General features: G+C 50.7%; 3 protein-coding genes and 1 pseudogene across 16 annotated transcripts; 2 read left to right on the forward strand and 2 right to left on the reverse strand.

The window, feature by feature from the left end:
* Window positions 1–2,280: 2,280 nt before the first annotated feature.
* Window positions 2,281–2,314, reverse strand: LOC147830224 (U6atac minor spliceosomal RNA; annotated as a pseudogene).
* A 3,944-nt stretch (window positions 2,315–6,258) lies between these two features.
* Window positions 6,259–12,649, reverse strand: Slc52a2 (solute carrier family 52 member 2). Of its 11 annotated transcripts, XR_002391620.2 has the most exons (7): window positions 12,463–12,649; window positions 11,965–12,201; window positions 11,011–11,878; window positions 10,799–10,922; window positions 10,487–10,709; window positions 6,547–6,643; window positions 6,301–6,394 (listed from the first exon to the last, which is right to left on the reverse strand). XR_002391620.2 is itself a non-coding variant. In XM_021250275.2 (6 exons), exons 2-5 carry the CDS (start codon window positions 12,092–12,094, stop codon window positions 10,497–10,499), a joined length of 1,335 nt encoding a protein of 444 aa, XP_021105934.2. In that variant the 5' UTR covers window positions 12,095–12,201; window positions 12,463–12,649; the 3' UTR covers window positions 6,259–6,394; window positions 10,487–10,496. The 11 variants fall into 11 exon arrangements, 10 of the variants coding, with proteins under 10 accessions (XP_021105934.2, XP_087042485.1, XP_021105925.2 ...); XM_021250275.2 differs by lacking the exon at window positions 6,547–6,643 and having other exon boundaries at window positions 6,259–6,394; XM_087186359.1 differs by lacking the exon at window positions 6,547–6,643 and having other exon boundaries at window positions 6,259–6,394; window positions 12,306–12,634.
* Window positions 12,650–12,719: 70 nt separating this feature from the next.
* Window positions 12,720–15,743, forward strand: Fbxl6 (F-box and leucine rich repeat protein 6). Of its 4 annotated transcripts, XM_004837726.4 has the most exons (9): window positions 12,721–13,174; window positions 13,448–13,606; window positions 13,721–13,784; window positions 14,061–14,192; window positions 14,267–14,374; window positions 14,463–14,576; window positions 14,645–14,876; window positions 14,961–15,207; window positions 15,500–15,743. In XM_004837726.4, the coding sequence occupies exons 1-9, from the start codon at window positions 12,765–12,767 to the stop codon at window positions 15,648–15,650; spliced, it is 1,617 nt and encodes a 538-aa protein (XP_004837783.1). In that variant the 5' UTR covers window positions 12,721–12,764; the 3' UTR covers window positions 15,651–15,743. The 4 variants fall into 4 exon arrangements, with proteins under 4 accessions (XP_087042528.1, XP_004837783.1, XP_004837785.1 ...); XM_087186402.1 differs by lacking the exon at window positions 14,267–14,374 and having other exon boundaries at window positions 12,720–13,174; XM_004837728.4 differs by lacking the exon at window positions 14,061–14,192.
* Window positions 15,744–15,928: 185 nt separating this feature from the next.
* Window positions 15,929–17,828, forward strand: Catsperq (catsper channel auxiliary subunit theta). The gene is made up of 7 exons (XM_004838097.3): window positions 15,929–16,075; window positions 16,165–16,260; window positions 16,334–16,484; window positions 16,629–16,723; window positions 16,823–17,018; window positions 17,241–17,326; window positions 17,521–17,828. The coding sequence occupies exons 1-7, from the start codon at window positions 15,929–15,931 to the stop codon at window positions 17,668–17,670; spliced, it is 921 nt and encodes a 306-aa protein (XP_004838154.1). The 3' UTR covers window positions 17,671–17,828.
* The last annotated feature ends 8,642 nt before the right edge of the window (window positions 17,829–26,470 follow it).

Below are 26,470 nucleotides of genomic sequence, written 5' to 3' on the forward strand. Positions count from 1 at the left end.
GAGCCAGGAAAGTTGTTACAACAACCGAGGAGAAAGGCTTAAGAACCACAGGTTTACAGGAATAAAGAAATGCTGGAAATAATGTACAGATGTGAGACAGATATCATCCTATAGGAAAAACAAGGGGGCTTCCCATGGACTGAAATCACCTGATGTTGATAAGCTGGGAGCGCTCCACCTGCTATGAGCTGTCTGTGTTATCGCTGGCACTGATAACACGGTTCCAACAGCCAGATGGTCTTAGAATCAGAGAACAAAGCCACTGCCCATTACCCTCAAACACCAGTGACAGCTTCTCTTTCTTCCTCTCCTTCTCCTTCCTCTCCTCCTTCTTCCTCTCCTTCTCCATTTTTTTTTTTATATCGGGAATCGAACTCAGGTCCTTGCGCTTGCACAGCAGGTGGTGAAACCACTGAGCTAAATGCCTGGCCTTCCTTCTCTTTCTTCTGTTTTGGAGACAAGATCTAGCTATGCAGTTCAGGCTGCCCTTGAGCTCCCTGTGTAGCCCAGGCTGGCCTCCAGCTCGTGGTGATCCTCCTGCTTCAGGGCAGCCTAGGCTACATAGTGGGTTCAAGGGCAGCCTGAACCACAAAGAGAGACCTGTCTCAAAAATAAAGAGAGAGAGAGAAAGAGAGAGATATCTGGATTGGACCTTCCAAAATCTCTCTTATTTGCTAAATAGAGGTAAAAACACAAGACCTATAATTTTTTGTTGTTTGTCTTGTTTTTATTTATTTATTTTTTTTGGCTTTGTTTTTTTGAGACAGGGTCTCACTTTGTAGTTCAGTCTGGCCCTGAACTCACTAGGTAGCCCACTATGTAGTTCGAGGCAATCCTCCTGCCTCAGCCTCCCCAGTGCTGGGATTACAGGCATGCGCCACCACACCCAGTTTAAAACTTGTAATTTGGGTGAGCTTCTAAATTTCCTAAACCTGGTAGGAGATCATCATTCCAATCATGCACAAGGCCTGGATTCCTCCACCTTAAGAACACTGGTAGGCAGTCCTTTTAATGGCAGCCCTATCGACAGCACCTGGCACCCTGGGCACTGTCACCCTAGCCCGCAGGCAATCCCCTCAGTGTGACAGTGTGGACAAAACCTTGTTGCATGACCAGAGTGGCTAAAAGGAGGATTCATTCCCTATGAACCTATGTACTGTGGTTTCAGTGTGTCCCCCCACGTTCATGTGTTGATATGATCCCCAAACTGGTGTTCACAGGCAAAACTTTCTTAAAAGGCCTCTGCTCTCAATGTCACTATGGAGGGAGTAGTTTCACTCTAAGGATGAATTCAGCCTCTCTCTCACCCCCCGTCCCCTGCTATGATGCTTTCTGTAGAGTGCAGCAAGAGGGCCCTTCCAAGACGTGGCCTTGTATTTTCAGAACCACTGCATTTCTGTCCATTAAAAATTACTTAGTCTGTAATCCTGTCACAGCAGCACAGAACAGACCAGCACCTTCTGCAAATATTTATGTTACCAAGAAGAGTAAGGAGCCTGGGTAAGAGTCTGAATATCAGGGTAGGGGGATAAACAGACATATCTCTGGAAAATCCCCAAGGTGGTTCTATTTTTTTTTTTAACGTAGTTTTATATATTAAAACAATAATAATCCTGGGAGGGGGTTGATTTGATTTTTTGTGATAGGGTCTCACTATTTAGCCCAGGCTACACTTGAACTCCCAATTCTCCTACCAGTTTGGAGTCCCAAACCTCCTACCAGGGGTTGCAGGTATGCACCATCACACCTGACATCCTGGGAGGAACTGATATCCTCATTCATTGACGGTGGGATTGAAAATGGGGCAACCTAGCCAGGTGTGGTGGTGTATGCCTGTAATCCCAGCACTGGGGAGACTGAGGCAGGAGGATATCCATGAGTTTAAGGCCAACCTGGCCTAAGTATCAAGGCCCGGTCTTGAAAAAACCAAAGAAAAAAGAAATAATAACAATAAGAAGAGAAAGAAAGAAAGAAGGAAATGGGGCAACCATGTGGAAAACAGTCTAGCAACTTCGGAACATATGAAATTATTAGTTACAGAGTGATCATAAGGCACAGAAATTCCACTTCTGCATGAAATGGAAACACACAACTTCACAAATCTGTTACATATGAATGTTCGTGGCAGCATTATTTATATCAGTCAAATAGTAGAAAAAAACAAACGCTTATCAATTAATAAACAAGCAAACAAAATGTGCTGTGTCCCATAGAGTAAACTGTTAAACAGCAACAAAAAAGAACTGGAGCACTGTCCTATGGGGAAAAGGAGTTGAAATAGACATTGCTAACCTTCTCTCCTTTCATACAACACTGAAATAGACATTACTAAGCCTGGTTTCCACACAGATGTGCACCATGGACTGATCACCCAGTGTTGCTGCTTCTTTCTTTGGAATCCCAACCAGCCTCTGCCTTTGCAAACTACTGTCTTTGCTTTTGTTTGTTGGTTGATTGGTTGGTTGGTGCTGGGGATTGAACTCAGGGCCTTGTGCATGCCAGTCAATTGTTCTACCACTGAGCTACACCCAGGCCCTGTCCTTGTTTAGAGGTGACCCCAACCTTGGATTCAGCTAGACAAAAGTGCTAATTTTTAAATACAGAAGTTTACTATTACAAGCTTTTCTCTTTTTTGGTCCTAGGGATTGAACCTAGGGCTTCACACATGCTAGGCAAGCACTCTGCCACTGAGCTGTGCCCCTAGCCCTAAGTTTTCCTCTTACCACTCCTTTCAATTCACCTTGTAAGTTGTGGCAGGTAGTACATTCATTCTTCCCTTATAACTTTTTTGGCTATTTAGGAATGTATTTACTTTTCCCACATAAAAGTTATGAATCTCGCACCTCTCCTTCTGTTATTGCTTTCTAGTTTTGGTTTGTTTGTTTGTTTTTGGTACTGGGGATCGAACTAGGGTCCTTGCATTTGAGCGGCAAGCACCAGAACCACTGAGTTAAATCCCCAGCCCTTGCTTTCTAGTTTTTAAAATTAATTTCTAACTTATGGTCATAGAACATGTTTTAAATGACTTCAGTCTATAGGGGTTGAATTTGACCTGACTACAGCCATTCTGAGTCACAACTGCTGTGACTGTGACTGTCCTTGAGTAGCCTTGGTTGATTTCCCAACATGTTGTAAATAAAACTATTAGAATGGTTCATGGAGCTTTATGACTGGACCCTGGCACATCAGCAGCTGTAATGTGCTTGACTCTTTGATATAAGCTTGAGATAAACATTCTGGCTTAGATCAAGTCTCTTTTGTCCTGACAAATATATATGCCCCTCCTTCTGACCCAAATCACAGGGATAAACTGGTCTTACAGCCACCCAGGACCACACTACTATCAGTGAATCCCTAGTAAATTACACTCTACAATCCTGGATCTGTCTGCCTCTTTACTCTGTCTCACAGTACTTGCAATAGACCTTTTTTATTTTCAATATCATGAGGTGAAACCATGAGCTTGGCACTGATCTACATCCCCAACCCCCCCCCCCACCCCGCCTTTGTTTTTCTTGGAGACAGGATCTTGCTATGTAGTTCAGGCTGGAGTTGAACTTCACTATGTAGCCATGGTTAGCCTTGAACTCCTAGTAATCCCCGACCCTAAAAATTTAAAATTTAAATGTGATGGCCCTGTGTTCAATCTTGAGTACAAAACAAAAACAAAACTCACAGAACAAAACACTTGCCTGGGTTTAAGCAGCCTATGAGGCATAGCACAGCACTAAGGACATGACATTATCCCTGGGCTGTCAGGGAAGCCATTGCTTGTAAGGGGAAGACCTACAAAACTGCCTAGAAAAAAAGGTAAGACTATTATTCTTAGAACACACCATTAGCATACGGTAGAGTTGATTAGTCATTGTAGAGAAAGAGGACAGACAGACACAGAAATAATAGGATAAAGCCCTCAATAAGCTTTTTGGCTAATCCTGACTAGAAAGAGTTAACAAGACAAGGAGAAAGCAATTAACAAGACAAGAAAAAAACCCTGATAAGCCAGGCAGGTGCCCTAATCAAATCAGCCTTGCTATCTCTCTCCACCTTACAAAGAAGACAAGGGGAGGCCACTTAAAAGACAGCATATACATATATTTTTCTATTTTCACTATGTTTCCCTTTACTTAACTGCTAACTCAACCTTGTATGTAAAGCCCTCTTAACAAACCAATGGTAGTATGTGGGGTGGGACCCTAGGGCCTAAAATAGCCAATCAAATTATGACAGATCCTAGACAGGATCCTAATACCCAATAAAAAGCAGCCGAGAGGGGGCGGAGATTTAGTTCAGTGGTTCTGGCGCCTGCCTCACAAGCACAAGGACCTGAGTTTGATCCCCGATACCAAAAAAAAAAAAAAAGCAGCTAAGAATAAAGGGCCCTCCCTCAGGTCATCTACCTTTCTGGAGCCCCCTACTCTGATTTATCATGGTAGCTATCTTTCCTACTTGTTCCTTTCTTTTTTTTTTCTTCTTCCTTTTTCGGTACCGGGATCGAACTCGGGTCCTTGCGCTTGCGTAGCAGGCGTTGAAACCACTGAGCTAAATCCCCGGCCCTGTTTCTCCTTTCCAATAAAGTGTCCAATAAAATATCTTCCTTTCCTTAAACTTTATATCTCTAATTTTCTATTGGTATGAAGTTTACAAATCCCAGAGAGCCGCCCTCCTGCAGCAGAAATGTGTTAGCCCCCACCATCACCCTTGGGGTGGTACCTGGCTCCCAGCCGCAACATCATTAATAATGGGAGGCTGGGGATGTTTTAAGAAGTCAAAGAATCACAATAAGGCCTTTTGAAAGTAACTTAGCAGTGGCTTTTTCCACCACTGGCCAAGGGAAATCAATTAAACCTTCAAGAGACAGAATTTACTTTCAGGTCTATAAAAAAGAATTGCTGGGCCAGGGATTTGGCTCAGTGGTCTCACAGCCTGCTGCGCAAGCAAAAGAATTGTTTCGGGGATTTAGCTCAGTGGTTCCAGTGCCTGCTTCGAAAGTACAAGGTCACAAGTTCAATCCCCGATACCAAAAAACAAAAAAACCCACCAAATTTTTAAAAAGGGGCTGGGGATTTAGCTCAGTGGTTCCGGAGCCTGCCTCACAAGCACAAGGTCCTGAGTTTGATCTCCAGTACCAAAAAAAAAAAAAAAAAAGAATTGTTTGTATTGTTATTTGGTTATCTACAAATACACAGTAAAATAGTTGAAAGAAAATGACAGGCACCAAGCTGAACAATCAAATACCTTGAGAAGGTATACTCTAAACACAGTTTCCCACCAGAGACCCCAATAATGTGCTTTGTTTATTCAAAATCTTTAGTTTTTACTTTTAGTCAAATCCAAGAGGTAGAAGCGATATAACCCCAGCCCTTATTTATTCTTTTGTTTGTTTGTTTGTTTCCAGTACTGGGAATCAAACTCAGGACCTGGCTCTCAAAATCTTTACTTTTGCAATGCTATGGATAAAACATACTAAGCAGATATTCTGCTATTGAGCTATACCTTAAGGTCTGTTTTTTTTTTTTTTTTCCTTGAGCTCTGTTTTATTTTGGTTTTGGGGTTTTTTTGAGACAGGTTCTCTCTATGTAGTTCAGACTGCCCTTGAGCTCACTATGGAGCCTAGGCTGGCCTCGAACTCACAGCAATCCTGCTTCAGTCTCCCAAGTGCTGGGATTATAGGTGTGTGCCACCATGCCCTGCTTAGCTTCTACTTTCTTTAACCCTTGGTTCCCATCCCCCAAGCATCTTAATTTCCTTGGACTGTGGAGACTATGGTGAAAGCCCTCTCCCACAGGCGTGACGCCACTGAACTACATCCCCAGCTCTCCCACAGTCTTGACATACCAGAATGCTCAGACTTTTGGACATATAGTTCTTGTCATTTTAATAGTTATTAAGTTAATTAAGATATTATAGTTATTAATTAAGTTATTAAGATATTATAGTTATTAAGATAATTGATACCCCCAAGACAGATCTTACGGTGGACTGATTTATTCCCCTGAGGTGCTTTGATTAACCATTCTCCTGGCTCCTTTCCCAGACTCCTACCCTCAGCTCCCTTACTGAGTATGTCCCTGATTACCTTCCTGCCTTGAGTCAGGCTCCCTGGCATCTGACCCTCCCAGAACATCAGAGCTAGGCCCACTGAGAAGTTGGCAGGACCTTCCTCAGCTGAACCACCTCAACAGAGCCCCAAGGTGGCCACACAAGGGAAGTCAAGGGCACACTTGCTAGTTTGGCCTTGGTGTATTAGTCATTTTCCTGTTGAGAGGACAAAATACATAACAGCCTCAACTTGAAAGAGGCAGGGTTTATTTTGGCTCACAGTTTCAGTGGGTTCAGTCCATGTTTGGCTTCAAGGCAGAAACAGCATGGTAGAAAGTCCTTGGGGAGAAAGCTGTTCAACCAGGCCAGGAAGCAGAGAGAGAAAAAGGAGATGGAATACAACCTTCTAGGCCAGGCTCCCAGTGACCTGCCTCTTCTGATCAGGTAGGTCCCACCTCCCAACTCATGAGACTTTTGGGGGACACTAGTTCTAAACCATCATACCTTGTTTAGGGGTCCACTGTGCTGAGTGTACACTCCTTCCAGGGCACTCTGCTGAGCAGTTGGCTCCCTGCCCAAGCTAGTATCATCAGGCTTTGCTCTAGGGTTCTCAGAATGAAGAACATCACAGTTCTTTGTTTCTGAATAAAAAGCCACCAATCTTCTACCAAGCCAGGAGTCAGCCATGCTCAGACATTAGTGGGCCTGCCCCTGCGCCCTAGATGTGCCAGAACTGTGATGGTGATGAGATGGGTGGTGGTCTCTTCCTCAGTCCCTGGGAGTTACCATTAGGGCTGTTGCTTAAGCAAACTAGGGGAACTAGAGTAAAAGTAGTGTGAAGGCTAGGAAATGCAGGCAATTGGAGAAATAAGGGCCTGGGGTGGGGATGAGAACTCGGAAGATGAATCAGGTATACTTTTAGAAATCTGGGGGTCTATGGGAGCTTGAGTGGGAAGATCCAGAGGGCTGGGGTAGCTTTTGGCACAGGTGGACCCAGATGACTCCATGATGTTCCGTTTCTCTACCTCTTTGCTCTGTTTGTTTCTGGGTACCTTCATTCTTGGGCAAGCTCCTTCAAAACTTTTGAGTAATTTTAATAGTTATTAAGATAATTGATACCCCCAAGACAGATCTTACGGTGGACTGATTTATTCCCCTGAGGTGCTTTGATTAACCCCCACTAGAACCCAAGTGGCCTCTAAGGTCTCAGAAGCTGCAGTGAAAAGTGCAGTAGTCCAGATCCAATGGAGGTGGGCAATGAGGTCTCCCTCCTGGGGCGGGGCACAGAGAAGTTGATTCCCAAATGTGGATGGCCATATCCGTCCCTGACCACTCCCATATCCTTTTGATAAAAATAAATTTCATTTTTAAAAATTTTATCCCATTCCCCCCAAGCCCTCTCCCCTCCCTATGTACAAAAGCTTTGTTTTTTGTGTTTTTTTTGGTACCAGGGATTGAACCCTTTCACTTGCAGGGCAGGCGCCGGAACCACTGAGCTAAATCCCGCCCCTGGTTCTTTCTTTTAAAAAACAAGGTCTTCTATGTAGCTCAGGCTGGCCTTGAACTCACAGTGATCCTCCTGCCTCAGTTTCTTCAAGTGCTGGGGTTACAGGCATGTGCCACCATACTCTTATTTTTTGGCCACAAGGAAGTTGAGAATTCCCTTTGGATTCCACAGAGTGTTGTTAAGCCCACTGTCCTGTCCCCAAGCCAGGAGAGGGGATCTAAGCAGATGCACATTTGAGGCTGGAGGGCCAGGGATTTAGCTAAGTGGCACTGCACCTGCCTAGTAAGCTCAAGGCCCTGAGTTTGATTCCTGGTACCAACCAACCAACAAACATCTGAAGGTGGGGTTGTCTATTCTCCCGGTTCACACCTACCATTGCAGAACTCACACCTGTCTAGGGCCCCAGTGTGCCAAGAGTGATAGGCCCCACCTTGTCATTCTATCAGAGCCATGCTAGCCTTGTCCCAGCACTCAAGGGTTGGGTAAGGAGGCTGGCCCTTCTCTGACTTCAAGGTACCAAGGAGACTTTTCTTCGTGGTGGAAAGAGAACAGTGGGCCTGGGGGCTCTATCTCGCTCCTACTCATGCCCTCTGGGCCTCAGATACTGCCTTCCCTGGGGAGGTCTCCTCCAAGCAGGTCCCTGTGGTGTGTGAAGGGTCATATGCTTGATGGAACTGCCTCAGTCCTGGGCTTGTTATCTCTCTCCCCTTGTTATTTTGACCCTTGTCCCATTTCCTGGAGCACGACAGGAAAGCCCTGGAGACTTCAAATAGCAGTGGGTTCCTCAGCGTGCCTAGCTCCAGCCCAGGCCCCTTCTTTGCAGGAGTCCATGCATGTTTGCAGGGTTGGACATGCCTCTCACTCCTCTATGGCCCACTCTGGACACAGCACTTGTGGCTCCAGGATGGAGGCTGCAGGAACCTCTGATCATCTACTGTGATAAGGAGGTCAGAGAAGAGCTGGGAGGGGCCTCACCAGCCTCCAGCCCAGGTGGACAGGGGCAGAGTGCTGGAAGAGAAGGCAGCATGGGGGTAAGTCCTGCTGACCTTAGCAGTCCTACTGACTCCACCCACCTCAGCCCCATCCTTTTGGTTCTCTCTCTCCACTAACCACCTTGGGCAACTCCTGAAGCTCACCCCAACCTTCACCACCTCAGTACCTGCCTGCTCTCCAGACGGAAGCAACCTTGTTGAGATGCTCTCCTCTATCTCAGGACTGGGCTGAGCTGCCTTGGAATGCCTTACTCAGCTAGTCCTGCCAAGCCATGGGGCCAACCAAGTCAAGGACAGGAGGTTCTCAAATTCAGAAAAGCGGGGGAACCCACTTTCTGGTTCCCCTTCTATCTCTTAGACAGAAGCTTTCTTTCTCTCAATAATTTTCCCTACTCTAAAAAAAGGGGGGAGGATTTAGCTCAGTGGTTCCGCCACCTGCCTTGAAAGCATAAGGTCCCGAGTTCGATCCCGGATATCAAAAAAAAAAAAAAAAAGAAAGAAAAAGAAAAAATTCAGAAAAGCATTCAGACTAGAAAAATGGCAGGAAGGAACACAGTCAGCACGGGTGAGAACCACTCTTCTGGCCTTCTGTTCTACAGCAGCAGGAACCTCCTCCGTGAGAATGAGGACTCACACTGGGCCAGTCACACTGGTTTACAGCTCAGGGTTCTGCTACTTGGGGAGGATGTGTTTCCCACAGCCCTCTCCTGCCTGCCTGCAAGACAAGGAGGCAGAAACCCAGATACCCTCCTGGGAATACTACAGTCTTTGCCTGGCTCAACTGCTTTCCAGTGGCCCTCCCAGCAGGGAGCTCCAGTGCTGAGCCATTTGTGCCCCAGCTGAGCACAGCACATCAAGCCCAGGATAGGCCCACTGAAAGAATACTCCCTGAAGATGCCACGAAACAAAGGCCTAGCCAGGCACAAGGACACATGCCTATAACCCTAGCACTTGGGAGGCTGAGGGAGGAGGATCACAAGTTCAAGTCCCACCTAAACAATGCAGATACTCTATCTCAAAAAAACAAAACTAAGGGTGCGGGATTTAGCTCAGTAGTTCCAAGTTCGATCCCTGGTACCAAAAAAACCCCCAAAAAACTAAGTAATAAGCAAAGGCTCAGCTTGCTTGGGACCAGCCTTCTGCCAGCAGCCCAGGGGGCAGATGCAGCATGTCTGGCTCAACAGAGCATGTGGGGGCTGTGATGGCAGGAAGACCTGGAAACTAGAAGTTGGTGGCTTGTAGATTGGGAGGTAATGCTCTCAGACTAAAAGTTCCTGGATCTTCTAAGTTTCCTCACTGCAACCCTCTGTGCCTGGACACTGTACCAAAGCCAGGTGTAAATTCCCTGGCAGGACATTCCTGGGCAGCCAATGGGCAAGTATGGTCATTCCCAGGTCATGAAAGGGCAGTAGGAACCTCAGCAGGTCACAACCCAACCCTGCCTGACCCTCACACTGAGAGATGCTAAGGAGCATTGGCTGCTACTTATCAGACAGGCTCCACGCAGAAGAGGCACCACATTGCCTATAAGCCCACGAAGGCCCTGGGAACTGGCCTTCCCCTGCAAGGCAGTTCCAAGAAACAAGGGGTGATTCCAGAATCTAAGAGAGCAGCCAAGACCTGAGGAGAGAGACAGTACCTGCTGAATAGGCCACAGAAAGCTCCTGGGAGGCCAGCTGGCCTATACAGGGAGAAGTGCTCATGGGATTAACCACTGCCCACTGAATAAAGATGTTTTATTCTGCAAAGCCACACAAAGGCCCTAGGTTTCAACCCATTCCTGTTCTTTGGTCCCCACCCTGGCCTGAAGTGCCAGGGTCTCCCGTGGAGTGTGCCAGTGCCCTGAGTGGGTCAGCGTGTGGTCAGCCTCCCGGGGCCACTTGCAGGTACTCAGGGACTTATGGAAGCCCCAGGTGGAGACAAGTAGGGTGGCATGAGTTCCCACCTGCTCAAGTTCAGCGGCCACATGAGTCCACACAATCCTGTCCACTGTGGAATACGTGGTAGATGCTGGCAGGAGGGAACATGGCAACAGCACCAAGCAGGGAGCCCATCTGGATGGTCACGCCAGCTCCTAGCAATGCTGGCCGGCCCCCACCATGTAGCACGGAGCTTATCGACACCTTGACATATGAGAACAGGCCCATACACAGCACCCATGACAGCACCTGAGGGGAGAGTCACAGCAGCAGGCTGGGTGTGTGATACTCCTACCCTAGGGCAAGCTTTCCCCATCTCTCATCTCTTCTGTACTTACCACAAGGACCATGCCTGTAGAGGTGCCCACTAGAGGAGGGCAGGGGCTCAGGACTGCCAATGTCATCAAGTAGGCCCCAAAGAGCATGCCCAGCAGAAAGAGCCCACAGAGCCCTGCCAGGGACCTGCCAGGGATGGGCTAAGATTCAGGACTGGCTGTGCAGGATCCAGTCCCCTGAGTTTCTCCCGTCAGGGCTTGGGGCCTTCACGCACCTGCACAGGATGGCCATGGCCAAAAAGCAGGCAAGAGGGTTGGCACAGCTGGCCAGTACCACTGCCAGGTGGTAAGACAGGTGCCCATAGGGCAAGCAGGAAAAGCTCTGCACAGCAGGCAGCACACCATTGGTCAGTGCACTGGTGATGGCCAGCAGGCCCAGCAGGCAGGCACCGCGGGCTGAGAACAGCTGATGGGCCTTAGGGTCTGGGCTGACAGTGGTGCCTGCTGCCTGGTTTGGTGGCTCCTGCAATGGTGAAACCTCTTCCTCTTCCTCCTCCACTCCTGGTTCTCTCACTCGCAGGCCCTGCGCTGGACCGCCTGTGGGTACAGACGGTGGTGATGGCAGCAACAGCAGGAGACCCTGGAAGGCGGCAGCCGAAGTGACCAGAAGGGCAGTCAGTGCCCAGAAGAAGGTGCTGGCAGAAAAAAGCTCAGGGAAGTAGATGGGCTCAGAGGTGCCATTGGCCGAAGCAGGCAGGCACTCAAGGCGGCCCACACCCTGAATGAGGGCCAGCATACAGGGCAGGAGGGCACTGAGGCCTTGACCCAGGAAGAAAGACCGTAAGAAAGGAGGTGGCAGGTGGCTGAGGAAGGGCAGGAAAGTGACGTTAGAGGCACAGCAGGCTAGTGCCAGCACTAATGTCAATGTCAGAAAGGCCACAGAGTGGGGCTGCCCAGCCACTGGGGCCACGTGGTGCCACAGAGGGGCCAGCAGGGCTGTGCCCACTATGCCCAGCCCTTGCACCACCTGGATGGGGACCCGCTCGCCCTTGCCCGGGGCCAGCTGCCTCCACAGGGTTACCACCAGCAGACCCAGATTCCCCAGCGCCACAAGCACAGAGAGGTACGAGGGGAGGCTCCAACCTGTAGAGGGGGAGGAGGCTGCGTCAGGGCACCTGGAGGAGAGACAAAGAACAGCCTCAGTCCCGCCTCCCCACCTCTCCACTCACTCTCTGGGAGGTCTTTCACCACCACGGGCAGCTCCACCCAGATGCCATTCACAGCAGCCCAAGAGCCCATGCCGAAGAGGGCCACCAGCAGGTGGGTCAGCACCAGACGGCCCAGCGGCGGTGCTGCCATGAGGCCAAAGAGGGCTCTCCAGGGCAGGGTGAAAGTCGCAGGCCACTCTCTCTCCACCAAGGTCCTAAGACACTCTTGCTCTTCTGGCCTTGGAAGACCTCTTCCAGCTGGAAGGAAACAGACAAGCATGCGGGACAGGGGCAGAGACAGAGCAGGTCTCTGGGGCACCTGGAGGGGACAGGGGGTGATGGGAGCCGGTGGCCGCACATACCACGGAGCCCGCACAAGGCGCAGCACGGGGATTGGTCGAGGAAAGGAGCTCAGCGGACCCTGTTAGCCACAGAGGACCAGCCTTCTGCACTGCCAAAACACTGCAGCCTTCTCACGACAACCCGGGAACCGAGAGCACTCGAGGGGCTTCTACGAACCCAGAGTTGCCGCTGGCGAAGGGCTGTGGCCGACAGCGTCCGAGGCGTGGCCCCAGCGCTGCCTGCTCTGTGGCTGACTTCCTGCCAGCAAGCGCGAAATCCCGGCTCCCGACAAAGCCCTGCAGACCTGGAGGTGCACTCCGCTGACCCGCCGAGCTACCGTCGCTGCGCCGGCCCGCCCTCCCCGGAAGCGGAGTTTTGGACAGGTCTCCCAGCGGAGCCCCAGGGGAAGACAGGGATAGGTGGCTCCGCCCCTTCCGCCAGATCCTACTTCCGCTCCGCCCACGACGCCATCATCGGCAATGGCTCCACCACCGGCTCGGAGACCTCGGCGCAGAGCCATCCGCCGAGCCCGGAGCTCGCTGCTGGTCGGGTCGCGGGACCGCTCTGCCGAGGACTGGTGGTGGGACCGGCTGGCGCCCAGCGGCTCTGAGTACCACCTAATGCAGGCAGACAGCATGCTGCTCGTGTTGCCCGGTCTGGGGCCCTCCCGCGCCCGAGCGCATAGGCGCGCCTCCCGCCGCGCTCAGCGGCCTCCGCCGTCGGGCTCTGTCGCAGCGGCCAAGCCCAGGCCCCGGCCCCGACCTGAGCCAGCGCCCGCTCCGGAGCAAGGGCCCGACGCGGGCTGGGGAGACCGCATTCCTTTGGAGGTCCTGGTAGAAATTTTCGGCCTGCTGGTAGCAGCCGATGGGCCCATGCCTTTCCTCGGCAGGTATACTACCCCACCTCGTGTAAGCTGCAGGTGGATTTCTGGCGGTAGCCCACGGCGAGGGTGGCTGGATGCCGCAGAGGGTGAAAGTGTCTTAGTGCCATACACTTGTGCTCCGGCGTGTATCGGGAATTCACTTGGAACCCCAGGAACTGGGCTTTGAGCAGAGGTCTCCACTGGGCTGTTGGTTAGGGGCAGATCGACTCCCCATTAGTAAACCCTGTCGCGGGCATCGCCCCCAAAACGCAGGGCACTTTCAACGAACTGTTCTCCCAGGGCTGCGCGTGTGTGCCGCCGCTGGCACGAGGCTGCCTCCCAGCCCGCGCTCTGGCATACCGTGACTCTGTCGCCCCCGCTGGCTGGCCGCGCTGTCAAGGGCAATGTCAAGGCGGAAAAGAAGCTTCTTGCTTCCCTGGAGTGGCTCATGCCCAATCGGTGAGGGGCCCCTGCTCTTACCCCTCTGTCTGCCTACGTTAGTGGGGAGGGGAGGACACTGGCTGCAGGGGCAGCGTGGGAACACTAGTGCAGCTGGGCCTCTATGTCGCCCAGGTTCTCACAGCTGCAGAGGCTGACCCTCATCCACTGGAAGTCTCAGGTACACCCTGTGTTGAAGGTGAGCACTCAAGGCTGTCCTGCACACAAATTGTAACACTTGGGGTTGTCCAGAACTTCCAGGGAGTGGTTCAGTGCTTCTCTGTGGGGATGTCTAGGTTTTCTGCTGTCACCCTTCAGCAGGAGGGGGCCAGTTCTAGAGGCACCCAGGTGTGCATGACATGGGCAGAACACAGGTCATAGCTGGGGCTGTACAGTAGGATTGTCATGACCACCAGTGTCTTTCTCTGTGGACCTTTGCCTGCCCTCTCCCCATGTGGCCTGTGTCTTCCCATAGCTGGTTAGCGAGTCCTGTCCTCGGCTCACCTTCCTCAAGCTTTCAGACTGCCACGCTGTGACTGCTGACACTCTGGTCATGCTAGCTAAAGCCTGTGGCCAGCTCCACAGCCTGAACCTACAGCACTCCATGGTGAGCCCTGTGTCCCAAGGGGCCCTGAAGAAGACTGGGCCCAGGTGACAGGCACCTCTGTCGTGGGTCCCCAGGTGGAGTCCACAGCTGTGGTAAGCTTTCTGGAGGAGGCAGGGTCCCGAATGCGCAAGCTATGGCTGACTTACAGCTCCCAGACAACAGCCATCTTGGGTGCACTGCTGGTAGGTTGGCAGTGGGGGTGGGGCAAAGTCAGATCCTGAGCTGGCAACTGCTGCCAGGCTGATGACCCACTGTGTTTCACCTCTGCAGAGCAGCTGCTGCCCCCACCTACAAGTCCTGGAAGTGAGCACCAGCATCAACCACAACAACACTCCCTTGCAGCTGCCTATTGAGGCTCTGCAGAAAGGCTGCCCCCAGCTGCAGGTACCTGATGTCCTGCCTTTCCCACCTGTCAACCCCCTCCCTCCCTGCAGCCTGAGCCTTGCCTCCAGGTGCTACGGCTGCTGAATCTGACATGGCTGCCCAAGCCTTCTGGGAGAGGGGTAGCCCTGGGACCAGGCTTCCCCAGCCTTGAGGAGCTCTGCCTGGCCAGCTCCACCTGCAACTTTGTGAGCAACGAGGTCTTGGGCCGCCTGCTACATGGCTCCCCCAACCTGCGCTTGCTGGATCTTCGTGGCTGTACACGTATTACACCTGCTGGCCTGCATGATCTGCCATGTCCAGGTCAGCTTTTCTGGGGTGATGGCTAGGTAGGTGGGATATGGCCCTTGCCTACCCTGTGGCCCATGCCTACTTCTCTCATGTCAGAGCTGGAGCAGCTGCACCTGGGCTTGTATGGTGTATCTGACCGGCTGACTCTAGTCAAGGAGGGCAGCTCCTTGTTGACCCAGAAGTGGTACCACACCCTGCGCGAACTGGACTTGAGTGGCCAGGGCTTCAGCGAGAAGGATCTGGAGCAGGCACTGGCTGCCTTCTCAGGCACCCCTTCGGGCTCACACCCAGCCCTGTGCTCCCTCAACCTCAGGGCTACCCGGGTCACACCAAACACGGTCAGGTCAGCATCCCTTTCCCTTGGAACTAGTTTTGCTTCCTGCCCTATCCATCTGGGGCCCTGAGGTAGTGTGCTGCCTGGCTTGATGATTCCAGGGTCTGAGAAGGGGGTCTAAGAAGGACCAAGTTCCTTCTTAGCACTGGCCTTGGGGATGCCAAGGTACTGGGCTTGGGCCTGGATTACTGTGAATGGCAGGCCAGGGCTAGAGCACAGGGATCCCTGGTTGTCTGCAGCCCATCAGAGCCCAGGTTCTCTGGACAGCAGCTCACTTCCCTCTGGTCTGCCCTATCCACAGCACTGTGGTCAGTAGCTGCCCCAGCCTGCTGTATCTCAACCTGGAATCCTGCCGCTGCCTCCCCAGGGGCCTGAAACGAGCCTACCGGGGTGTGGAGGAAGTCCAGTGGTGTCTGGAGCAGCTGCTCACCAGCCATGCCTCCCCCAGCTAGGCGGTTCCTGACTAAACCTGGCTACCCTTGTCCTGCAGTCTTTCCTAGTTTGGGATGTTTGAACATTTTGTCTCAATAAAATGTTTTTAGGAATTTTGTGTGGTCCTTGGGTGAGGAATGGATTATACCTGATGGATCCTGTGTTGTTGGGATGGGCCTAGAGTTCCTGATCCAGCAGCTGTCTTTGCCTTTTCATGCTTACTGCTAGGTTTTACCCTGCTATTGTGTGTCCCATCTCACGACCCTGAGTGAGCTGTCTAGGAGGAAGTGGGGACAGAATGACTGTGGAGAGGCAGGGGCTCTGTTCAGCCATAGGGTTCTCAGAGAGATGCCTTCCTGCAGCTTCCTGTGCAACCTATAGGCCCAGGGTATCCAGGCACCCACCCTTCAGTGAGGACTGTGAACCAGACTGCAACAGGTTCCAGGTGGGATGGACAGCCAAAAAATGCATGTCCATGAAGAAGGGGTGGTCAACAAAGGCCCCCTTCTAGAACCTATCACCCAGAACTTCTAGAACCCCTGTGAGGCCCAGCTTGGGCTGCTCCCTGGCTTCATTCCCCTGGGAGCACCTGCTCCTTCTCAGGCTACCATCCTGGAGATTTTGTTCCAGGTAGGAGTGTGACTGTGGGTAGTGGGCAGTGACAGTGGCAAGCTGCCAGACTGACAACCTCTGCCTAACCCAGAACCCCAAAGGCTGGGCCAGTGGCCTGCCCACATCCTCCACTGGCAGCCGCTTCAAGCTCTGGTCCCTCAGCCTCTTCTGCACGGAGCGGCATCTGGCCAGGCGCCTCAAGAATAACAGCTTTTACCCATTCACACAGCAGCAGCCTGGCGGTAGGAGGGCAGAGGGCAGAGGACAGGGTGGAGGGCGCCCGGAGGGGGATTGGGCAGGGCGAGGAGGTGCTCCCAGGCTGTGCCCAGGGCACTGGGGGCTGTGGCAGTGGGCAACTGAGGTTGTCTTCACCTGTACACTTGCAGTCTTTGTGCTAGAGTACTACCTGGACACGCTCTGGAAGGGGACTCTGCTCTTCGTTGTCTGCCTGGTCCTGGTCAGTTTAGACATCCTCAAGCAGGTCTGCTCTTCTGGTTCCAACCCCCAGCACCGAACACCCCCCCACACACCCAGTCCCCAAGCTGTGGCCATCAGTTGGTCCGTACCAATGTCCCCTCAGACGGAGAAGCAGTTGGCTTGGGGCATCTCGGCCTATGGCATGTGCGTGGGCCTGTGGCTGCTGGTCTCGTCGCTCCCACGGCGCCGCCTGGTGCTGAACCATACTTGTGGCATGTACCACTTCTCCATCCGGGGCCGCACCGTGTGCCAGGGTCCCATGCACCTGGTCTACGTGCGCCTGGCGCTCAGCTCTGACGGTGATTCGAGCGGCGGGCTGCCGGGTGGGTGGGCAGATGGGTGGGAGAGGACAGATGGACCGTGGCATGGATGGCCTGGCCCCGGAGTCCTGTACTGAAGGCCCCCGGGCCTCCTCTAGAAGGCCCACCTCGCCCCGGGGTCCGCCCTGGAGGTACCCCCTGAAGGCCCCGCCCCTGGGTCCCGCCCCGAGACCCGGGCTGAGCCGCCTCTCCCCTCGCCAGCCAAAGGAAGGCGCTTCTTTCGACTGGTCCTGTGCGGCCACAAGCTGGAGCCACTGGTGCTAGTTCAGCTGTCAGAGCGCTATGAGGTGGGTCGAGCTCCAGACACGCACCCTCTTCTACAGAAAATGACAGCGGTCAGTTTTTGGGATCTTTAGGTGGGGCCATTTCGCTCGGAGAGGGTATGTCCCAGCCCTGCGAGAGCGTCTGGGGAGGGCCGGGCTGGAGGTGCCCAAGAGGCGCGTCCAGTGCCTGGAGACCCGACCATCACCCTTTCCCGAAGCACATGGAGTATCTGGGACGTCACATCGCTCGGAAACTTAGTATCAACTACTTCGACTACCTGGTCACGTCTCATCGTCACGAGATCCGCCACTGGCCGCTGGGGGCCGCCTTTAGCCCAGGGATCGTGCTGCGGAAGGACCACATCTGAAACAAGCCTGGCTGCTTTGCAGCTATCTGGATTTGTCACTCGGACCCTGTCCTGCTTCACCCCCTATCCGCCATTTCTGGGAGCCCCTCCACACCCACCCTGGGGATTCAAGTCCCACCCACTGCTCTTCCTCTCAATAGAGCTGTCTCTAGCTTCCAGCCAGGTCACTTTTTGTGTTGTAGAGGTTTCCATCCAGGATCTTTCACAGAGCAGACCTCCCTGGGCCTCATAAACTGTCCTTCTGGGCCGCTGGAGCAGACCCCAGAGCCTGGTTTGGAAGAGGAACACAGCGTTCAGCTAGGCTCTAAAAGACTGGGCCTGTAGCCTGCCAAGGTGGCCCACACCTGTAATCCCAGCACTCAGGAGGCAGAGGCAGGCGGAGCACTGTGAGTTCAAGGCCAGCCTGAGCTACATAGTGATTCAAAGCCAGCCTGAACTATGTAACGGGACCCTGTCTCAAAAAAGAAAAAGGGGGAGGGGGACTGGGCCTTTCTGTTGGAATCTGAGGACAGGAGGACTGAAATGGCTTCACTGAACAGGGTCTAGGAGTCAGAATCTGATGGGTCCAATCTAGTTCAGGTGCCTGTCCCTAGTCCAATCAGCAATGGGATGGAGGCAGAGCAAGAGGACAAGTCCCAGGCCTACACGTTCATCCTAGAATAGATACCCCAAAGTTGCTACTACATCTCTCCTAGGGAATAGGCATAAAGAGTCCTTGGCCAGGGTTCACAGCACTTGCCCTGTGTGCCTGTTGGGACCCCTTTGTCCAGGAGAGCATTCCAGCCCCTAGTTCAGTGCCTGAGGTCTCTTGAGTGCCCACCTGCTTGGGGAGCAGAGAAGCAGTGGGCCACAAGTCCCAGGCTGAGTAGTACCTGCCACTATATGCCTGGCCCTCTGGTCAGCATGGTGGTGACCTAGGGCTTCAGGTATTGTGTCCCTGGAACCAGAACTGACCACATAATTTTTAGGGCCTATGCAAAATGAAAATACAAAGCTCCTTGTTAAAAAGTTATTATGGGACCTAAGGGTGTATAGGACCTAATGGCAGAGCACATACTTAGCATACAGCAGTGTGAGAGGGCCTGGATTAATCCCCAGCACCAAAAACCAACAAGCAAAACAAAAAAGGAGAGGGCTGGGGAACAGGAAGGAGCCCAGGTGAATGAGAAGGGCAGGTGGGGGTGCTTGGAGGTCCCACAGCTCCAAACTCTTAGTCCTTGAAGTGGGAAATAACTGGAGAGTTGTAAGCAGAAAGGCCGTAAGATCCAGGAGGGGAGTAGTGAGGAAGGGCAAAGATTGTACAGGTTAGCCAGGCATGGTGGTGCACACCTATAATCCCGCACTCAGGAGGCTAAATCAGAAAGATTGCTGTGAGTTTGAGGCCAGCCTTGGCTACATAGTGAATTCAAGGAAACTCTGTCTCAAAAAAAATAAAAATAAAAAAATTTGTGCAGGCTGAGAAGGGACAGGATAGGCCCAAGGGGAACAGAAGATCCAGATGGAAAGTACACCCCACAGGAGTTGCTGGCTGGATATGAGCAAAGCAATTCCCTGAGTCCAGGGAACTGGGAATGGAGTTCTAAATTAGACCAGGCTGGAGAAGCTTAGGAGACATTGCAGGGGAAACTTCATTTGTTTTGTGATACTAGGAGTAGAACTCAGGGCCTCATGTGTGCAAGGCAAGCACTGTTCTGCTGAGCCATATCCCTAACCCTACAGAGTCTTTTTTTTCCAGTATGAGGGGATCAAACTCAGGACTTTGGGCTTGCCGGGCAGGCACTACTAAGCTAAGTCCCCAGCCCCCTACAGAGATTTTTAAAAGACTGAGACATTGGGAAGAAGGGGGAGCAGGAAGTATAGATCTGCAGCCATCATCCCCCAGGAGGTCCATAAAGCCAAGGTTCTGGATGAGATATCCCTAGTGATATAGTAGCAGTAGCAGAGATGATGCGCTAAGGATGAAATCCTGGCATCTGATATACAGAAGAGAGTTCCTCAGAAAGAGGACGACGAGAAACTAGAGAGGGACAGGGGATCTGTGTCCATCAAGATAGGGACTCAGCCGCAGGGAAGGAAGGGGGCTAGTGGTGCTGTAGAAGTGGGAAGGAATGGGAAGAAAATAAAGGTCACTCATGGAGTTCAGTGAAACAAGAAGCAGGATGGCCTTTACAAGACAGAGGTCTTCTTTGATCACCTTTAAAGGCATATTGGTGTGCAAGTGAAAAAGGTTCAATAGAGATTTACTATGAAGCAGGTGATGGGGCTTCTGCAGAAGCAAAACACTTGGCCACAGTTGTTGGCTGGGAAGAAAGGACAGCAGGGACACATTTGAGATTGGGAGTAAGGGCTCTTTGTCCATCCTCTACTTGTTTCTTAAAAGAGCCCCCATATTTAGTTAGGCATACAGTCACACAGAGTAGACTATACTTTCCAGTTTCTGCTGCAGACCTGTATCAGTGGTTATAAGAATAATTCCTCCCCAGTGCATTATAACAATTTGTGTAATTTTCAGATACATGCTTAAAGGAAGGGGTTTGCCAGTCTGCCATTTCTTCTTTTTTGTAGACTGCATCCATGACTAGAGCTCAAACAGCCCTCTTTTTTTTTGGTACCGGGGATCGAACTTGGGTCCTTGCACTTGCACAGCAGGTGGCGAAACCACTGAGCTAAATCCCTGGCCCTTTTTCTTTTCCTTTTTTTTTTTTCAATAGGGCCTTGCTATGTAGTACAGGGTGGCATCAAATTAGTGATCCTCTAGTTCTTAAACAACTTTGTGCTTAAATTAAAGGCTTGACCCACCACTCCCAATTAACTTGTAGCTATTGTTACTCAAAAATTTCTAACACTTGCTGCCAAGCTGGATTCTAACTGAAAAGGTTATTAGCTTTGAAAGTGGAGGTGATTAGGTTTTAAAGAAAGAAAAGAAGTTGTGAAATAGTCTTTCCAGGGAATGGGAAAGTAACTGGGGAGGGAAAGTACAGTAGGACTGTCTGGGAGTGTGGGGTGCCCGTGTGAGTTGTGTGTCATAAATGTGAAGGGCCAATAAGTATGGTTCTGTGCTTTTCTCTAGCAAAGCTTTGCTGCTCAGATGCTAGATAAGGAACCTTGCTAGGACAGTGTGATAAGAGTGACTAATTCTGGCTGTAGAAGCCAGGGTGGGCAGGCAAATTGAGGATAGGGCTTCAGTTCTCCATTGCTACACCAACAACCACTCTAATGGCAAGGCCTTACAAATCACTGATCTTTGTCTCCAGATTTTGGGGGCTGTCTGGGCTCAGCTGGGTGATTCCCCTCCCTCCACCTGTGTAGCTGGTATCCCTCATGTGGCTATATCAGCTGGGAGCTTAATTGGGGCTAGAATGTTCCAGATGACCTCCCACCCTCCAGGCTTCTCATTGGTCATCTGGTCCTTCCTCTGCTGGATTCCAGAGAGGGGTGTGACAAGAGGACAGGTCCTGCTGTCTTAGCAGAGTATGTGATTCTGCTGATACCTCAATTGGCAGGAAGTCCCAAAAGGAGGGATGGAGGTAGGGCTGAGCCCAGCTGTGCAAGGTAAGCAGCTCATTACAGACTGCCCTCTGCCCCCTCTCACTGCAAAGTGCATGCACCCCACTAAGACCTCAACACCTCATTTCATTACAGCATTCCACTCAGTTCCTGAAACCCCTCTAACTCAGGTCCAGGTACAGATAAATGTCCTCAGGTGCAGCCCCCTTGTGGGGGTCTTTAGGGCAGAGACCTAGGAACCAAGAACAAAAGATCTCCCCCTCCACATACTATGTACATTACTGAAACAGGGATTGAATGTCTTCAGTAAACACTTCTGGGGCTCGAGGTGCAGCTCAGCACACCTCACATACACACACATGTGGGGACTCAGAGACTTCTGTGAAAACATGGTGAGGAGATTGGAATGTGGGCTGTAGGTTGTGGCTTCCAAAGAACAACACAGAAGAGAAAGAACAGTAATTGGACAGTGAACAAAGCTAGAAGATATGACCTTAGCTGTAGGAAACAGGGAAAAGTGTTGTTTCTGGAACCTCTGCAGTAAGTCCTGGTCTCCTGTGAGCCAGGACAGCACAAGGTGAATTAACTTATTAGACAGAAAGGATAGAAAAAAAGAGACAGAGAAGAAGCTGAGCTTTGGGCCTGATCAATGCTGCTCTGGCCAACAAAGATGAAAGTTCCTGAGCTTGCCACGCCTTTATTCAGTCCATCAGGAGAAAAAAATGTAACAGATGACTCAGGACAGAGAGTTCAGTAAATCAGGAGAGTAACAAATGTAAAAGGTGATTCAGAGGGCAGCAGTGGCAGCAAAAATCTAGAACAAAGAGGAACTATGCAGATGAAGATTTTGTTCCTCCCAGGATGTCTTCAGCTGGTATAATCTTGTCCTGGAGCATCACAGCATCACGGACCATTGAGGTTTTAGCTGTGACTGGAGGCCAAACTGTAGTTGTCGCGACATCCCATAGCTGCCCTGTAGGACAGGAGAACTAGGCCTAATCATAATTTAATTGTGAAATGATTTTTCCCCAAAATTATGTAGAATTACTCCCAACACTTAGCCAGGTGAGCATGTAACTGAGGTTAACATCGCTGGTGAGCAATCACGTTGATGTCATGTGCCTTCTGTTATGAAGCAGTGAGAACACCACAACATTCCCATAGTCTCTTTTCCAAATCCATAACCCACATTGCCAGAGGACAGCAGAAAAAAACCAATGGAAGGGGCCAGGGATTTAGTTCAGTGGCAACTCGCCTGCCTTACAAGTGTAAGTTCCTGAGTACTGTTCCTGGTACTGAAAAACAAACAAAACAAAACAAAAAAAGCAATGGAGGGACATTCTAAGTAATACTACATCCTACTAAGCTGAGCATCACTCCTCAAAACTGCCAAGGTCAGCTGGGCATGGTAGCACATGCCTGTTATCTCAGCTACTCAAGAGGCTGAGGTAGGAGGATTGCAAGTTCAAGACCAGCCTGGTCAATTTATTTAAACACAGGGCCAGGGATTTAGCTCAGTGGTTTTACTGCTTGCCTCCCAAGCGCAAGGACCCAAGTTCAATCCCCGGTACCAATAAATAAATAAATAAATAAATAAAAACAATGTAGTAGGTTTTCTATGAATCAGATTATAATCCACTCCATTAGGTGATGTTCATACCTAGAAATCTCACAGCTCTGTGATACCCTGTTCACTTGTCTTCAGTTTTTTCCTTTGTTCTTTTTTTTCCTCTTCTTTTTGAATTATTTCTGCTGCTATTTCTTCAAGTTCACTAATCTACTATGTCACTAGTATGACTGGTGAATTGGTCTCCCCCTCCCCAATACTGGGGAATGAACCAGGACTTTCACACTGAGTTCTTTTTTTATTTTTTATTTTGAGACAGGGTCTCAGTAACTCATTAAGTTGCCCAGGTTGGCCTCCAACTTGTGTTTTGTGTGTACACACACACACACACACACACACACACACACACACACATCCGCCATACGGGGATCAAACTCAGGACCTTAACTTGCCAGGCAAGCATGGCGCCACTGAGCTACATCCCTGACCTGATCTCGAACTTGTGATACTAATGCCTCAACCTTCCAGAGTGCTGGGATCACAGGTGTGTGTCACCACACCTGACTTCCTTCTAAGCTTGTTAGCTGTGCCCAGAGCAGTGTTTAGTGCTAGTTTTCCTTCCTGTTGAAGAAAAGCATTCTGAGTTTTGATCTGATAGTCTATGAGTTATAAGGTTTCCTCTCTGGTTGGTGGTGTCAGTCACTGCTCCTAGACCTGGGCAGGCTCCAGGGGTTGCTTCTTCTCACACTTTCCCATGATTCCTTTCCTAGACTTTGGCATTTTTGTTACACACATGAGCTGGTTTTTCTCTGCTGATCCCTTGAGGACCCTCAGCAAATCTCTGGGGTTCTGGCTTCTGTTCTCCCCTCAGGTACACTGGCAAGCTGGCTATAGCTCTCCCAGCCTTTCCAGATACCTAGCCCAATCTCCCAAACTCAGTGAGTCTTCCTGGGTGCCTACCTCATGCCATGTTATGTCTGGCCACTCTCTGGTTAGTGACCTGGGTGATTTCAGAGCTCACATTCTTTGTTTCCCACCTCTTAGGGATGACTGTCCTTCTTTGCCTGGTGTCCAGTGTGTGAAGAACCATTGCTTCATATATTTTGTTTAGTTTCTCTGTTGTTTCAGATAGGAAGGTAAATCTGGCTTCTGTAACTGTCTTCTGGGCTGGAAGTGGACATCAGCACCAATTTCTTTGGCACTCAGAACTCTAATGATTAAGTTATCAGATGGAACCTCAGCTCTCTCTGACCACTGGCTACAAGGATAAGAGCCTCCCTCAGCGTGTGGCAGCAAGGGACCCTCTGCCTTGCACCCTGTCCTTCAACATCAAGTCAATGGCTCTCAACCTTTCAATATTGTTTCTTTGTATCTTTAATAGAGATGAGTAACAGGCTCCTCACTATCTCTAGCATGGTTCCCCCCTCACACACACACACGCTTCAAACACCTGGTAAGACACCACTGGGTACAGTCCCTTCCTTCTGGGTGATCCCATTTCAATCATGGTGAAAATTATAACAGTGGGACCTTGGGAGGTATGGTCTGAATGTTCTAAAATTCCTAGGTTAAAACGTAATGAACAGCCAGGCATTGTGGGCCATGCCTGTAACTCCAGCACTCAGGGAACAGGCAGGAGATTTGCTGTACGTTGGAGGCCACCCTGGGCTACACAGTGAGTTCAAGGCCAGCCTGAACTATAAAGCAAGACCCCATCTCAAAAATCAAATCAGCCAGAGATTTAGCTCAGCGGCACTGTGCCTGCCTCCCAAGCACAAGGTCCTGAGTTCAATCCCTGTTACAAAAAAAAAAGGGGGGGGGGATCAAACAAACAAAAAGCTAAAAATCCCAAACATTTAATCAACAGCTGGGCATGGTGGCACATGCCTGTAATATCAACATTCAGGAGGGTGAGGCAGAAGATTGCTGCAAGTTCAAGGTCAGCCTGAATTCAAGACCAGGCTGCACTATAAACAGAGACCTATCTCAAAACAACAAACAAAACCTCAAAACAAAAAACCAAATCAACAGCGTGATGGTATTAGGAGGTGGGGCCTATATAAAACAAGAAGGTCATAAGAACACAAATGGAATTAATGCCCTTATAAAAGAGACCCCAGAGATCCCCTTACCATGTGAGGATACAGTGAGAAGGTGCCACCCGTGAGAAAGTAGGCCCTCACCAGACTTGAACTTCTCAATCTCCAGACTATGAGAAATAAATTCATAAATTCCTGTTGTTTATAAGATACTCTATTTATGGTATTTTGTTTTAGTGGCCTGAATAGACCAAGACAGTGGCTCTGTACCCTGGGCCCTTTGTGCTTCGCCTCCAGCAGTGAAGTTCTTCAGGGAGGGATCCTACCTGGCAACCCCTCTGCCTGTTTCTTCGAAGACCATCCCTAAGACCAGCTCCTACAATATGAGTCCTCAGGGAAGCAGCATCTGAGGCAGGGTGCAGAGCACAATATGTGCCACTGTGATACCCTAAGGGGAGAAGAGAGGAGCTCGATGCTAGCCCAGCCACCCAGTAGAACTTTGTAGTCAGAATGGCCTGTTGAAAGTGTCCTATGTTGGACCAAAGTGGCCAGCCTTCTCCTATGTGGACCAGCTGCTGGACTCAAGCCACCCCCAAAGGCTGTGAGCTTGGGCCAGAGTCCCTGGATCATATAACCATTGATTCTCTACACGAAAGTCTTTCCTTGGAAGGTGATACAGGTGATGTGTCACACATCCACCATGAAGTGTCAACATGGGATGGGAATGAGGCCATCCAGAGTCCCAGCTTCCCTGGGGAGGAGGGTAGTCCCTGAGGGGAGGGCAGGTTTCCAGGAGCACAAGAAGGGAGAGGAGCAGCCAGAGGGGAGGTGGTAGGCATGGGGTCAGTGTGTACTTCTCTCAGTAGGGAGCTGAGGGACCCAAGTGTGGGTTGGAAGGAGTGTGCTCTGAGGGCATGTCCCAGAACAAATGCAAAGAGTGTACAGCCCCAGGGAGAGGTGAAGTTTAGAGATTAGGAGTTTAGAGAGTAGCAGCCCTCTCTGCACAGCTTTGTGGAGTTCAGGTAGGTGGAGGTCCCCAGTTGAGACTTCTGGTGTGGCCAAGGCAGCATCTTTCAGCTCCTTGGTGTAAATAGCCTCCCCTTCCCCAGTCACTGTCCTGCTTCTCCTTCCTTCCCTCTGTGTCACCTTTAAAATTGCCTCAGGGGGCCAGGCGTGGTGGCACATGCCTGTAATCCCAGCACTGGAGAGGCTGAGTCAGGAGGATCACTGAGTTCCAGGCCAGCCTAGGCTACATAGTGAGTTCAAGGCCAGCCTGAACTACAAAGGGAGAGACCCTGCCTCAAAAAAAAAATAAAAATAATTACCTCAGGGGACTTCTGGGAAGATGTCAGAGAGGTAAGCAGCAACAAATCAACTTCTCCAAGATTCAGGATCCAGACTGGAAAATAACAATTTGGGGACGAAAAGGAGGAAGGTGGATCCCCAAGACCCAGGAAGAATCTGAATGAAAAATTGAAGCCCATAGAGAAAGTGAAGAGACAGAACTCAACACAGAGGAAGGGGCAAACTTCACTTTCTTCCTGGCTCCTGGTATAACAGAGGAGGAGCAAATCAACAGAGACACAATAGGGGTGGGTGACTCCAAAGACCTGGAAGGAGGAATGCACCAGTGAAATGGAGTAATGGATGCTGGGTGCTACAACAGCTCGTGACTCCAGTCCAAGTG

Source organism: Heterocephalus glaber, unplaced genomic scaffold, assembly GCF_053883595.1.
Source record: "Heterocephalus glaber isolate CG9 unplaced genomic scaffold, H.glaber_assembly_v1.0 deba00000281, whole genome shotgun sequence".
Taxonomy (NCBI): Eukaryota; Metazoa; Chordata; class Mammalia; order Rodentia; family Bathyergidae; genus Heterocephalus; species Heterocephalus glaber.

Bases quoted from the DNA above. Each gene is read 5' to 3' on its own strand.
- Slc52a2 (XM_021250275.2), bottom strand. From the start codon at position 12,094: ATGGCAGCACCGCCGCTGGGCCGTCTGGTGCTGACCCACCTGCTGGTG. The intron at 11,879-11,964 runs GTGAGTGGAGAG...CCCCCTCTACAG, and splicing joins GGTGAAAGACCTCCCAGAGA to GTTGGAGCCTCCCCTCGTAC. The intron at 10,710-10,798 runs GTAAGTACAGAA...CTCTCCCCTCAG, and splicing joins CTACAGGCATGGTCCTTGTG to GTGCTGTCATGGGTGCTGTG.
- Fbxl6 (XM_004837726.4), top strand. From the start codon at position 12,765: ATGGCTCCACCACCGGCTCGGAGACCTCGGCGCAGAGCCATCCGCCGA. The intron at 13,785-14,060 runs GTGAGCACTCAA...GTCTTCCCATAG, and splicing joins AGGTACACCCTGTGTTGAAG to CTGGTTAGCGAGTCCTGTCC. The intron at 14,877-14,960 runs GTCAGCTTTTCT...CTCTCATGTCAG, and splicing joins GCATGATCTGCCATGTCCAG to AGCTGGAGCAGCTGCACCTG.
- Catsperq (XM_004838097.3), top strand. From the start codon at position 15,929: ATGACTGTGGAGAGGCAGGGGCTCTGTTCAGCCATAGGGTTCTCAGAG. The intron at 16,076-16,164 runs GTGGGATGGACA...CAGAACTTCTAG, and splicing joins CAGACTGCAACAGGTTCCAG to AACCCCTGTGAGGCCCAGCT. The intron at 17,327-17,520 runs GTGGGTCGAGCT...CCTTTCCCGAAG, and splicing joins AGCTGTCAGAGCGCTATGAG to CACATGGAGTATCTGGGACG.